Raw genomic sequence first — 13,404 nt, 5'->3', positions numbered from 1 at the left:
ATGAACCACAGGGAATAAACCACGGGGGATGACCCACGGAATAAACCACGGGGAATAAACCACAGGGAATAAACCAGAGGGAATAAACCACAGGAACTAAACCCCAGGGAATAAACCATGGGGGATAAACTATGGGGAATAAACCACGGGGTATCAACCACGGGGAATAAACCATCGGGGATAAACCATGGGGGATGAACCACGGAGGTTCAACCACAGGGAATAAACCACGGGGCATCAGCCACGGGGATAAACCCTGGGGAATAAACCACAGGGAATAAACCATGGGGAATAAACCCCAGAGACCAGTGCCGCCACCTTTTGTCCCAGTCAGGCTATGCGGAAAATGCCGCATTTATTTATTTATGGAGGCCAGGCTGAGCTCAGAGCGGGAGCAGCTGGTGGGGATCAGCTTTGATCTCACTCGGCACAAGGCAGAGCACGTTCTGTCCTCGCAGAGAGGGGAAGGGTCTGGCCTGACGTGTCCCAGAGCCTCCCGGATATGGCAGATCCCGGCACTGCTCCCACTGCTGGGGTTCATCCCACTCCTGGGGCTCATCCCACTCCTGGGGCTGAGATCCCGGATCCCGGCAGATCCACTGCCTGAGCACCGGGATGCCCCTCGGGCTCAGAAAGAGTTTGTTTGGAGCTGGGACCAGGACGAGATGGGCTTTAAGGTCTCTCCAACCCAAAGCTGTGATTCCAAGACGATTGTGTGGTTCCCACTCTGGCTGTGCACTGGGATCACTGGGATCACTGGGAAGACTGTGGCCACGTTCCTCGCCATCCATGCCGGGCTCTGTGCAGAGCCTGTGCCGGGCGGGAGGAGGAACAGAGGTGCTTTGTGTGGCCGCAGCGTGAACCTGGCCGTGAACTGCCTGGGCGTGCCCTACTAACCAGCTGGGGCTGCTAAGCGCCCACGGCTGCCTCGAGCCCTACAGGAACGAGGGCTGAACCCAGCCGGTGGGTGAACCCCAAACCCGGGCAGTGGGATGAACTCCAAACCTGGCCAGTGGGATGAACCCCAAACCTGGCCAGTGGGATGAACCCCAAACCCAGGCAGTGGGGTGAACCCCAGCAGTGGGACCAGCCCTAGCAGTGGAATGAACCCCAGCACTGGGATGATCCCCAAGCCCCAGCAGCAGCACACCACATACCTGTACCCACCCCAGGAGCAGCAAAACAATCCCCTTTTCCTCTGGTACCTGTACCTGTACCTGTGTGGGATGAGCCCCAGCAGTGGGATGAACCCCAAACCCAGGCAGTGGGGTGAACCCCAGCAGTGGGACCAGCCCTAGCAGTGGAATGAACCCCAGCACTGGGATGATCCCCAAGCCCCAGCAGCAGCACACCACATACCTGTACCCACCCCAGGAGCAGCAAAACAATCCCCTTTTCCTCTGGTACCTGTACCTGTACCTGTACCTGTACCTGTACCTGTACCTGTTCCTGTTCCTGTCTCAGGAGCAGCAGAACAATCGCCTTTTCCTCTGGCTTTGGTACCTGTCCCTGTCCCTGTCCCTGTCCCTGTCCCTGTACCTGTCCCTGTCCCTGTACCTGTCCCTGTACCTGTACCTGTCCCAGCAGAACAATCCCCTTCTCCTCTGGCTTCCCATGACAGATAGGGTGGGCACTGTGCCCCTGCCTGGGCTGACGGGGCACAGCCCCCTCTGGAGTGCCCCCAGCCCCTCAGGAAGGGCAGGAGCATCCCCCGAGGTGGGGGCTGCAGTCCCAATCCCGCTGGGATGCTTTGGAGTCGCTGTGATGCTTTGGGTCAGGATGCTTTGGGGTCAGGATGCTTTGGGGTCATTGGGATGCTTTGGGGTTGGGATGGAGCAGGCTCCTCTGCTGAGAGGCAGGAGCCTGTCCTGGGCTGGGGTCTGAGGCAAGTTGCCTGGGCTGAAGATGGCTCCTGATGGCCATGGCTGGTCTGGGGAGCAGGAGGATCCGTGCTAGATGTCACCTGTGGAGGTGACACTGGTGGAGGTGACACCTGCAGAGGTGACACCTGTGGAGGTCACACTGGTGGAGGTGACACCTGTGGAGGTGACACCTGCACAGGTCACACCTGCAGTGCTCACACCTGCAGAGCTATCCCCCACAGGTGCTGGGGTGGGATCTGTGGCCCTGGGGCATGGCACAGCTGCTGGGGCTGCTGCCAGGCTCTTGGAGACATTCAGAGGTGACATGGTGGCTTTGGTTTGCCCAGCCCGGGTTTTCCCTGGGCAGGGCAGGAGTGGGTGGCTCTGGGACGGGGGTGCAGGGTGGGTGCAGGAGTGGGGCCGTGACTGCCACAGCAGCGAGGAGCCAGCTCAGCACCTGCAGCCTCCTGGCCCAGAGCTCCCCCAGCACAGGCTGGAGATCGGCTCCCCGCTCCAGTTCCCAGCCAGAGCCTCTTCCAGCGGCTTTTGTGGCATCCCATGAGCTCTCCTCGCTTGGTCAATCCCCAAGCCCTCAGTCCTGGAAAAATTAACTACTTACCACAGAGCCACCCCTCCCAAGAGGAAAAACACCCTTCCCCATGGGCTTGGGTGTCGCAGCTTCCTCTGGTTTCTCTTTCCCCTGTCACTGGCCTGGCAACCCTGGTGGCCACCCCCCTACCCCTGGTGGCCACCCTCCTACCCCTGCTGGTCACCACCCTTCCCCTGGTGGCCTGGCCTCTCTGCCCACCCCTTGGCTCTGCCCCCCCCGCCTTCCCCTTTACAAGCTGCCTGCTCCACGTGGTCCAGCCTCGTTCCCCGGGCTTGTCCTTGTCGTGGTGAGGACTTTGTCCCGGCTGGGTGCCACCTGGGGTGGGACAGACCCCCTTGCAGGCTCTGCAGAATCCCAGCTACCAGCGGTGGCTCGGCGCAGGAACAAAAGGCAGCAGCACGGGTCTTGGGGTGAAACTGGGGTGGCTTTATTTCATGATCAGCACCCTAGACCCAAATCTGGGGTTAACAAGAGCTTTTCTACATCCCTGGGAGGAGGGGTTTGGGGTAGCAGACCAGTAGGGGTGTGGTTGGGGTGGGGTTGGAGGCAGGGTATTTTACACTTTAATAAAGAAGCACTAGGGAGGGGAATAACTTGGGTAAACTAACAGGGTCCCAAAGGACACAAGACAGACAGGGAATTCTCCAGAAGAAAGGGCAGGTTTGGGGGAGGACTAACACCAGTGGGAGGGGGGAGCAAGGGGGATTCGGGGGAAGGGGCAGGGATAGGAGGGATTAACGCCTGGGAAGGTGGGGGTTTAAAACTTGGTAAGGAGTGGCATAAGGGGATTGCAAGGCCACAAATTGTGAAAAACGCCAATCACTTGTTTTTAAAATTTTAAAAGTTTAATAGTAATAAAATGGTTATAAAAATAGTAATATAATTAGAGTAATGAAATTTGAACAGTTGAGATTAGGACAATATGAGACAATAAAAACAAAGAGATACGGATGTCTGGGTACCTTTTTCTGGGCAACACAAGCCCGAAAAAGGACACCCGTTAACAGTGGATTAACCCTTAAAAACAATTGCCTGTTGGATATTTATAGATCTCATACATGATGCATAAATTCCATTCAAACACAGGATTCCTTCTGGTCACTGTCAATTTCTTCCTCTTAATCCTCATGCGGTCTTCCTGTCTGAGTGAGGTGGAAAGGAGTTAGTTTTCTGCTGATAAGGGAGCAATAAATTCCCTTTCTCTGAAAGATTCAGGTGTCCCGTGGCTTCTATCTGGTGCGAGTCCTTTCTTAAACAAATATCTTACATAGCATAGTTTCTATTTTAACTTATGTTATAACCTAAAACTATATTTAATACACTACTTAAGAAAATTAATACAGCATAACTTTCTAACATAACACATACAATATTCATTTTAATACTTGCGAAAAGCCACTCACAAAATGCACATTTTTCACACAAACCGAACAGTAAGCAAACTGATAAAACTAAAAACACACTGCAACGGTGACTGTGTTATTCTGCTGGAATAAAACCTTGCAAAAGAGCCTTTCTTGCCTCTGTCGCTGAGCCAGCTGTGGTGGGGCTTCAGTGGAGGTTTGGCTGCGTGGCCTGAGTGGTAACTCAGCCTGCTTTTCCACAGGAGAGGCTTGCTGGCCACAAGAGACAGGCAGCAGCACCTACCGCTGTAACATTCACATTGTTCTGTGATTCTGTGATTTTTAACTGCGATTTTTACCTGTGATTCTGTGATTTTTAACTGATTCTGTGATTTTTAACTGGCGCCCAACGTGTGGCTAGACCTTCACTCCAAAAAAGCTTTATTTCTAAGAGTGCCCCGTGGCTGTGGCAGGGAGTGTTGTGAGAGCGTGGAGACTGCTGTTCCTGGGCAGGAATCGGGTTTCAGGCGGGGTTATTTATTATTTTTGATGTATTTATTTGTGCATTTGCTGTGGGAAGAGTCGGTGTCAGTGATTGTGGGAGCACTCCCTGCTCTGGCAGTGACACGGAGGGAATTGTGCAGTGAGCTCTGGTCACACCAGAGCACCTCCCAAAGCAGGGGTTCCTGATGGTTCATTTATTATTTTTTATGTATTTGTGTATATGTATTTATGTGTATTTATGGATTTGCTGTGGGAAGTGTCAGTGATTGTGGGAGCACTCCCTGCTCTGGCAGTGACACGGAGGGGATTGTGCCGTGAGCTCTGGTCACCGTGCACCTCCCAAAGCAGGGGTTCCTGCCGGTTCATTTATTATTTTTAATGGATTTATTTGTGCATTTGCTGTGGGAAGTGCCAGTGTCAGTGATCGTGGGAGCACTCCCTGCTCTGGTGGTGACACAGACGGGATTGTGCCGTGAGCTCTGGTCACTGTGCACCTCCCAAAGCAGGGGTTCCTGCCGGTTCATTTATTATTTTTAATGTATTTATTTGTGCATTTGCTGTGGGAAGTGCCAGTGTCAGTGATCGTGGGAGCACTCCCTGCTCTGACAGTGGCACAGAGGGGATTGTGCAGTGAGCTCTGGTCACACCAGAGCACCTCCCAAAGCAGGGGTTCCTGTTGTTCATTTATTATTTTTTATGTATTTGTGTATATGTATTTATGTGTATTTATGGATTTCACCAGAGCACCTCCCAAAGCAGGGGTTCCGTGCTCAGAACCTCTCTGGATTCCCAGAAACGCCTGGATGGAGGTGGGGCTGTGCATAACCAGGTTAACCAGTCAGGTCTGGCTGATCAGGTCAGGAGGGGCCAAAGAGGAAAGAAAATGGGTTTTTTTGGGAGCTGCCCGTGCAGCAGGTGGTGCCAGCCTCCCCTGAAGGGTCATTGTAGAACACGAGAAAACACAACGTGGATTTGGTTGCTTTTTTTAAGGTAAAAAAGCAAGTTTATTTTCTGGCTTATAACATTTATAGATTTTTAAAAGTGACAGCAGATTGGAGGGTGAAGGTGCCACCTCTCCAATGACACTGGACGAATTAACAGCTTATTAAATTTTTATTTTTCCACAAAAAACAGCAAAACAATAAGGGTTGTTTACATATATCCATATATTTGTGTGAGAAAATTCTTTACAAGAATGTAAAGATCAGAAGGCTTAGAAAATCTTAAAAAACCAGGGTGACACTGAAGCCCCCCTGTCCCCAGGTGAACCAGGGGAACATGCCTGGCATCCAGAGCACCTTCCTGGCCATGGACACGGAGGAGGGAGTGGAGGTGGTGTGGAACGAGCTGCTCTTCACCGACAAGAAAGCCTTCAAAGCACACGAGGTGAGCCCCCCACGCCTTCCTGGGGGGCACAGCCTGGCAGGACGTGCTCCTGCCCCCTGGCACAGGGCACAGAGCCCTCCTCGGCTCCCAGGGGGCTCCCAGGGATCTCAGAGCAGTGCCTGGGGCATCCCCAGGGCTTGGGGGGGGCCCTGCCCCATCCCAGGAACTTCTGTGTGCCAGGACCTCCATCTCATGTGTCCTGCCCCTTGCCAGGAGCTTCCTCCTCACCTGTCCCATCCCAAGAGCTCCCACCTCACCTGTCCATCCCAGGAGCTTCTGCCTCACCTGTCCTGTCCCATCCCAGGAGCTTCTGCGTGCCAGGAGCTTCCTCCTCACCTGTCCCATCCCAGGAGCTTCCACCTCACCATTCCTGCCCCATCCCAGCACCTTCCTCCTCACCTGTCCTTTCCCATCCCAGGAGCTTCTGTGTGCCAGGAGCATCCTGCTCACCTGTTCTGTCCCAGGAGCATCGTGCTCACCTATCCTGTCCATGGCAGGAGCTTCCACCTCACCTGTCCTGCCCCATCCCAGGAGTATCCACCTCACCTGTCCTGTCCCGGGAGCTTCTATGTGCCAGGAGCTCCCTCCTCACCTGTCCTGCCCCATCCCAGCACCTTCCACCTCACCTGTCCCATCCCAGGAGCTCCCTCCTCACCTGTCCTGCCCCATCCCAGCACCTTCCACCTCACCTGTCCTGTCCATGGCAGGATCTTCTGTGTGCCAGGAGATTCCACCTCACAGGAGCTCCCTTCTCACCTGTCCTGCCCATCCCAGCACCTTCCACCTCGCCTGTCCTGCCCCATCCCAGGAGCTTCTGTGTGCCAGGAGCATCCTGCTCACCTGTCCATCCCAGGAGCATCCTCCTCACCTGTCCTGTCCACGCCAGCCCCTCACCTGCCCATTCCAGCCCCTCACCTGCCCCACTCCAGCCCCTCACCCTGGGGGGCTCTGGGGGGCTCCGGGGGGCTCCGGGGGGGTCCCAGCGCTGCCCCTCGGCCTCCCCTCCCCTCTGGGGGGAGCTGAGCCCCCCCTGTGCCCTGCCAGGTCATCTTCATCACGGAGTACGTGTCCTCGGGGAGCCTCAAGCAGTTCCTCAAGAAGACCAAGAAGAACCACAAGGCCATGAACGCGCGGGTGAGCTCCTGGGGACACCCCGGTCCCCGGGGGGGTGGCTCTGGGTCCCTGGCCCTGTGACAGGGTCTCTGGGACCAATCTGGGCACAGCAGGTGGCTCTGGGTCCCTGGCCCTGTCCCTGGGAAGGGGTGGGAAGCCCTGGCCTGGCCGGGGTACCATCGTGTCCCGGCTGACAGAGCTTTGTCCCCTCTGTGTCCATCCCCTCTCTGTCCCCTCTCTGTCCCCGCTCTGTCCCCTCTCTGTCCCCGCTCTGTCCCCGCTCTGTCCCCAGGCCTGGAAGCGCTGGTGCACCCAAATCCTCTCGGCTCTCAGGTGAGGCTCCGGCCGCTCCCCGCCCTGCCCCGCGGGCAGCCGGGGCTGGGGCTGTGCTCGGGACACTCTGTGCCCCCTCCTGTGCCACCTTTGTGACCCCCCGTGACCCCTCTGTGCCCACCTGTGCCCTCCTGTGAAGGGGGCCTGGGGGGTCCGAGGGGATCAGAGGGGGTCTCATGGGGTCAGAGGGGGTCATGAGGGGTCCCGAGGGGTCGGGGGAGGTCCCGAGGGGGTCAGAGAGGGTCCCGAGGGATCTGGGGGGTTGGCAGGAGGAAGGGGTGGGGGTCACACGGGGTGTGGGGGGACCCCGGGCAGGCAGGAGCCCCGAGGATTGCGGGGTCCCTTTTTGGGGTGCCAACCTCGGCGTCGCCTTTTCTTCCCCTGTGCCCTCCCAATGCCCGCCCCGGCAGTCTGGCACCGGGTGTTCGCCAACGGTGAGTGACCCACGGCCACGCCCGGCCCGGGGGACACCCCTGAGCCCCCAGACCCACCGGGGGCACCGGGCACGGGGCATGGCCTGGGCGCTGCGGGGAGGGGGCACGGGTGGGCTCTGTCCTGGGTGTCCCTGTCCCGAGTGTCCCTGTCCCGATGTCCCTGTCCCAGTGTCCCTGTCCCGGTGTCCCTGTCCCGGTGTCCCTGTCTCAGTGTCCCTGTCCCAGGTGTCCCTGTCCCAGTGTCCCTGTCCCAGGTGTCCCTGTCCCCGGTGTCCCTGTCCCGGGTGTCCCTGTCCCAGTGTCCCTGTCCCAGTGTCCCTGTCCCGGGTGTCCCTGTCCCAGTGTCCCTGTCCCGGTGTCCCTGTCACGGGTCTCCCTGTCCCGGTGTCCCTGTCCTGGTGTCCCTGTCCTGGTGTCCCTGTCCCAGGTGTCTCTGTCCCCGGTGTCCCTGTCCCGGGTGGGCTCTGTCCCGGTGTCCCTGTCCCAGGTGTCCCTGTCCCGGTGTCCCTGTCCCGGGTGGGCTCTGTCCCGGTGTCCCTGTCCTGGTGTCCCTGTCCCGGTGTCCCTGTCCCTCAGAGCCGCCCCTCTCCGCAGCGCTCCCGGACGATCTGCGCAGCCCCATCCGGATCGAGCGGGAGGAGCTGCGGAACCTGCACTTCTTCCCACCGGAATACGGCCGTGAGTGGGAACGGGAACAGGGAACGGGAATGGGGATGGGAACGGGAAAGAGGAATGGGGAACGGGAACGGGGAATGGGAATGGGAACGGGAACAGGGACGGGAATGGGAACGGGGAATGGGAATGGGAAACAGGAATGGGAATGGGAATGGGAACGGGAATGGGGAAAGGGAATGGGAATGGAATGGGGAAAGGGAATGGGAATGGGAATGGGAATGGGAATGGGAATGGGGACGGGAATGGGAATGGGAATGGGGATGGGAACGGGAAACAGGAATGGGGAACGGGAACGGGGAATGGGAATGGGAATGGGGATGGGAATGGGAATGGGAATGGGAATGGGGACGGGAATGGGAATGGGAATGGGAATGGGGACGGGAATGGGAATGGGAATGGGAATGGGGACGGGAATGGGAATGGGAATGGGAATGGGGACGGGAATGGGAATGGGAATGGGAATGGGGACGGGAATGGGAATGGGAATGGGAATGGGGACGGGAATGGGAATGGGAATGGGAATGGGGACGGGAATGGGAATGGGAATGGGAATGGGGACGGGAATGGGAATGGGAATGGGAATGGGGACGGGAATGGGAATGGGAATGGGAATGGGGACGGGGATGGGAATGGGAATGGGGAAGGGGAAGGGGAATGGGAATGGGAACAGTGGCTGCATGGCAGGGGATGGCAGGAATGGGAAGGGGACACGGGTGGGAACAGGTGAGGGCAGGTGGGAAGAGGTGAGTGTAGGAGTGGCAACCCACGGGGATGGAGTGGGGTGGGGGTGCCCAGGTGGGAATGTCCTGGGGCTGCCCAGGTGGGTGTGTCCATGTGGGGGTGCCCAGGTGGGGGTGCCCAGGTGGGGGTGCCAGGTGCACTCCAGCCCTGACCCTCCCCGTGTCCCTCTTGTGCTGCAGAGAAGGCCGACGGCACGGCCGTGGACATCTTCTCCTTCGGGATGTGCGCGCTGGAGGTGCGGGGGGACCCTGGGAGCGGTGGGACCCTGCCGGGAGGTGTCACCATCCGGGGCTGCTCCCTGTCCGGGGCTGTCCCCTGTCCCTGTCCCTGTCCTGGGGTGTCCCCTGTTCCTGTCCCTGTCCCTGCCTGGGGCTGCTCCCTGTCCGGGGCTGTCCCCTGTTCCTGTCCCTGCCTGGGGCTGTCCCTTGTCCCTGTCCTGCCTGGGGGTGTCCGTTGTCTGTGCCCTGTCTGGGGCTGTCCCCTGTCATTGCCCTGTCCCCTGGAAAGTCCCCACAGCCTGGCCGTGTCCCTGTCCCCTGGGAAGCCCCCCAGCCTGGCCGTGTCCCTGTCCCCTGGGAACTGCACGGACTGGCCGTGTCCCTCTCCCTGGCCGTGTCCCTGTCCCTGGCCGTGTCCCTGTCCCTGGAAGCCCCCCAGCCTGGCCGTGTCCCTGTCCCTGGAGGCCCCCCAGCCTGGCCGTGTCCCTGTTCCCTGGGAAGTCCCCATGGACTGGCCGTGTCCCTGTCCCTGGCCGTGTCCCTGTCCCTGGAGGCCCCTCAGCCTGGCCGTGTCCCTGTCCCCTGGCAGATGGCCGTGCTGGAGATCCAGACCAACGGGGACACGCGGGTGTCGGAGGAGGCGATCGCGCGGGCGCGGCACTCGCTGGATGACCCCAACATGAGGGTGAGGGCAGAGGGGACAGTCCGTGTCCTGTGTCACTTTTGGGTGTGAATCCCTGTCCTGTGTCACTGCTGGGGTCACTGCTGGGGACAGTGTCACTGCTGGGGACAGTTCTGTGTCACTGCTGGGGACAATCCCTGTCCTGTGTCACTGCTGGGAGTGAATCCCTGTCCTGTGTCACTGCTGGGGACAGTCCTGTGTCACTGCTGGGACAGTCCCTGTTCAGGATGGTGTTGGCACGTGTGGATTGGTTCATGGTGAAGGTGCACTTGGGGAGGGGGCACGGGGGCAGCTCCATGGGCTGGGAGCTGTGTTCCAGCCCGTGATCCTGGCATCCCCGAGGGAGGAGCAGGGCGATGCCTGCCCGCCCCAGCTCGTGGCCCTGCTGTGCCCCAGGAGTTCATCCTGTCCTGCCTGACCCTGAACCCCGACCGGCGCCCGAGCGCCAACAGCCTCCTGTTCCACCGCGTGCTCTTCGAGGTGCACTCGCTGAAGCTGCTGGCAGCCCACTGCTTCATCAACCACCAGTGTGAGTGCCGGCACAGCCCGGGCCCCGGGAGAGCCGGGAATGCTCAGCCGGGGTGGGAGAGCCGGGCTGGGAGAGCTGGGAGTGCTCAGCATGGAGGGGAGAGCCAGGCTGGGAGAGCTGGGAATGGTCAGCCAGGCTGGGAGAGCTGGGAATGGTCAGCATGGAGGGGAGAGCTGGGAATGGTCAGCATGGAGGGGAGAGCTGGGCTGGGAGAGCTGGGAATGCTCAGCCGGGCTGGGAGAGCTGGGAATGCTCAGCCTGGAGGGGATGAGCTGGGAATGCTCCCCTGGAGAACAGAAGGGTCCAAGAAGAGCTCAGACCCCTCACAGGGCCTGGAGGGGCTCCAGGACAGCTGCAGCTGGGCTGGGAGAGCTGGGAATGCTCAGCATGGAGGGGAGAGCTGGGCTGGGAGAGCTGGGAGTGCTCAGCCAGGCTGGGAGAGCTGGGAATGGTCAGCCGGGCTGGGAGAGCTGGGCTGGGAGAGCTGGGAATGTTCAGCATGGAGGGGATGAGGTGGGAGTGCTCAGCTGGGCTGGGAGAGAGAGCTGGGAACTGGCACAGGGTGCCCAGAGCAGCTGTGGCTGCCCCTGGAGCCCTGGCAGTGCCCAAGGCCAGGCTGGACAGGGCTGGGAACACCTGGGACAGTGGGAGGTGTCCCTGCCATGGCAGGGGTGGCACTGGGTGGGATTTGGGGTCCCTCCCACACAAACCACGCTGTGATTCCACGTGCAGGGCCTGGGGAGGGGGGCAGGGGCTGCAGGACCCACCCCCCCGTGCCTCTGCCCCAGATCTGATGCCAGAGAACGTGGTGGAAGAGAAGATCAAGGAGCTGGACCTGAACATGGTGATGGCTGAGATCCGCAGGGAGGGCCGGCCTGGGGCACAGTGGAGGTGAGGGTGGGGGAGACCCCCAGCCCAGAAATGCCCCCAGCCCGGAGACCCCCAGCCTGGAAACCCCCCCAGGCCAGAGACACCCCCATCCTGAAGACCCCGGAGGACGTCAGGTGGGTGCCAGCTCTGCCCGGGCTCCGGCATGTGGGGCCGGGGTGGGCACGCGGCAGTGTCCCTGCTGTCCCCAGGGGGTGGGCACACGGGATTGTCCCTGCTGTCCCCAGGGGAATGCGGGGCCGGGGTGGGCACACGGCAGTGTCCCTGCTGTCCCCAGGGGATGGGCACACGGGAATGTCCCTGCTGTCCCCAGGGGATGGGCACACGGCAGTGTCCCTGCTGTCCCCAGAGGAATGTGGGGCCGGGGTGGGCACACGGCAGTGTCCCTGCTGTCCCCGGCTGTCCCCAGCTGTCTCCAGAGGAATATGGGGCCGGGGTGGGTACACGGCAATGTCCCTGCTGTCCCCAGCTGTGCACACGGCAGTGTCCCTGCTGTCCCCAGAGGAATGTGGGGCCGGGGCAGGCTGGAGACCCCCCCCGCTTGGAGACCCTCCCAGCGTGGAGATCCCCAGCCTAGAGACCCCCCATCCTGGAGACCCCCCCATCCTGGAGACCTCCCTGCCTGGAGACCCCCATCCTGGAGCCCCCCAGCCCGGGGCAGCAGCCCCCCAGCCCCGACCCTCCTGTCCTTCCCCTGCCCAGGTACTCCGAGGTTTCCTTCCTGGAGCTCGACAAGTTCTTGGAGGACGTCAGGTGGGTGCCAGCTCTGCCCAGGCTCCGGCATGTGGGGCCGGGGTGGGCACGCGGCAGTGTCCCCTACTGTCCCCAGGGGGTGGGCACACGGCAGTGTCCCTGCTGTCCCCGGCTGTCCCCAGCTGTCTCCAGAGGAATATGGGGCCGGGGTGGGTACACGGCAATGTCCCTGCTGTCCCCAGCTGTGCACACGGCAGTGTCCCTGCTGTCCCCAGAGGAATGTGGGGCCGGGGTGGGCACGCGGCAGTGTCCCCTACTGTCCCCAGGGGGTGGGCACACGGCAGTGTCCCTGCTGTCCCCAGAGGAATGTGGGGCCGGGGTGGGTACACGGGAGTGTCCCTGCTGTCCCCAGCTGTCCCTGCTGTCCCTGTCCCTGCCCGAGCCAGCCGTGCCAGCCGCAGGGATGGGCTCAGCTCGGTGCCCCCTCCGTGTCTGCCCAGGAACGGGATCTACCCCCTGATGAACTTCGCGGCCTCCCGGCCCCACGCGCTGCCCCGCGCCCTGTCCCAGCCCCAGGAGGACCCCCAGAAAGCCAAGACCCCCACGCCAGAGCCCTTTGATGTGGAGACCAGGAAGGTGAGGGCAGCCCGGGCCGGGAGAGGAGCTGGGGATCCCTCAGGAATTGCAGAGTGCTGCCCCGGGAGCGGGGACGGGTCCAGGCTGATCCCGGCTGGGCTTTTCCAGGTGGTGCAGATGCAGTGCAACATGGAGCTGAACGAGGACAAGAGCCAGTGGCACGTGAGTGCCTGGATCCTGCCCCGCTCCCTGGCCGTCCCGTTGGGAATGGGAATGGGAAATGGGAAATGGGACTGGGATTGGGGCTGGGAATGGGAAATGGGACTGGGATTGGGGCTGGGAATGGGAAATGGGACGGGGATTGGGGCTGGGAATGGGAAATGGGACTGGGAAATCTGCCAGTGGCACGTGAGTGCCTGGATCCTGCCCTGCCCATCCTGCTGGGAATGGGGCTGGAATGGGAATGGGATGGGACTGGGACTGGAAATGGGACTGGGAAATGGGGCTGGGAAATGGGGAATGGGACTGGGAAATGGGACTGGGAAATGGGGCTGGGAAATGGGGCTGGGAATGGGAAATGGGACTGGGAAATGGGGCTGGGAAATGGGACTGGGAAATGGGGCTGGGAAATGGGGCTGGGAATGGGAAATGGGACTGGGAAATGGGGCTGGGAAATGGGACTGGGAAATGGGGCTGGGAATGGGAAATGGGACTGGGAAATGGGGCTGGGAAATGGGACTGGGAAATGGGGCTGGGAAATGGGGCTGGGAATGGGAAATGGGACTGGGAAATGGGGCTGGGAAATGGGACTGGGAAA

The 13,404-nt window shown here is 60.5% G+C and overlaps 1 protein-coding gene across 1 annotated transcript in view; it reads left to right on the top strand.

The window, feature by feature from the left end:
- The window catches only part of NRBP2 (nuclear receptor binding protein 2), a 39,888-nt gene that overhangs the window by 15,600 nt on the left and 10,884 nt on the right, over positions 1–13,404 (top strand). The window contains exons 2-15 of the mRNA XM_039710854.1: positions 5,583–5,705; positions 6,124–6,308; positions 6,373–6,637; positions 6,750–6,839; positions 7,111–7,151; positions 7,338–7,585; positions 8,180–8,263; positions 9,181–9,236; positions 9,809–9,904; positions 10,298–10,430; positions 11,219–11,321; positions 12,021–12,071; positions 12,512–12,647; positions 12,756–13,076. Coding sequence (XP_039566788.1) covers positions 5,583–5,705; positions 6,124–6,308; positions 6,373–6,637; positions 6,750–6,839; positions 7,111–7,151; positions 7,338–7,585; positions 8,180–8,263; positions 9,181–9,236; positions 9,809–9,904; positions 10,298–10,430; positions 11,219–11,321; positions 12,021–12,071; positions 12,512–12,647; positions 12,756–13,076 — 1,932 coding nt within the window. The remainder of the gene's footprint in view (positions 1–5,582; positions 5,706–6,123; positions 6,309–6,372; positions 6,638–6,749; positions 6,840–7,110; positions 7,152–7,337; positions 7,586–8,179; positions 8,264–9,180; positions 9,237–9,808; positions 9,905–10,297; positions 10,431–11,218; positions 11,322–12,020; positions 12,072–12,511; positions 12,648–12,755; positions 13,077–13,404) is intronic.

The sequence above is a fragment of the Passer montanus genome, unplaced genomic scaffold (assembly GCF_014805655.1).
Source record: "Passer montanus isolate IOZ18808 unplaced genomic scaffold, ASM1480565v1 scaffold233, whole genome shotgun sequence".
Lineage (NCBI taxonomy): Eukaryota > Metazoa > Chordata > Aves > Passeriformes > Passeridae > Passer > Passer montanus.
The sequence above is the reverse complement of the archived record's forward strand: the minus strand, read 5'-3'. Positions and strand labels throughout refer to the sequence as shown.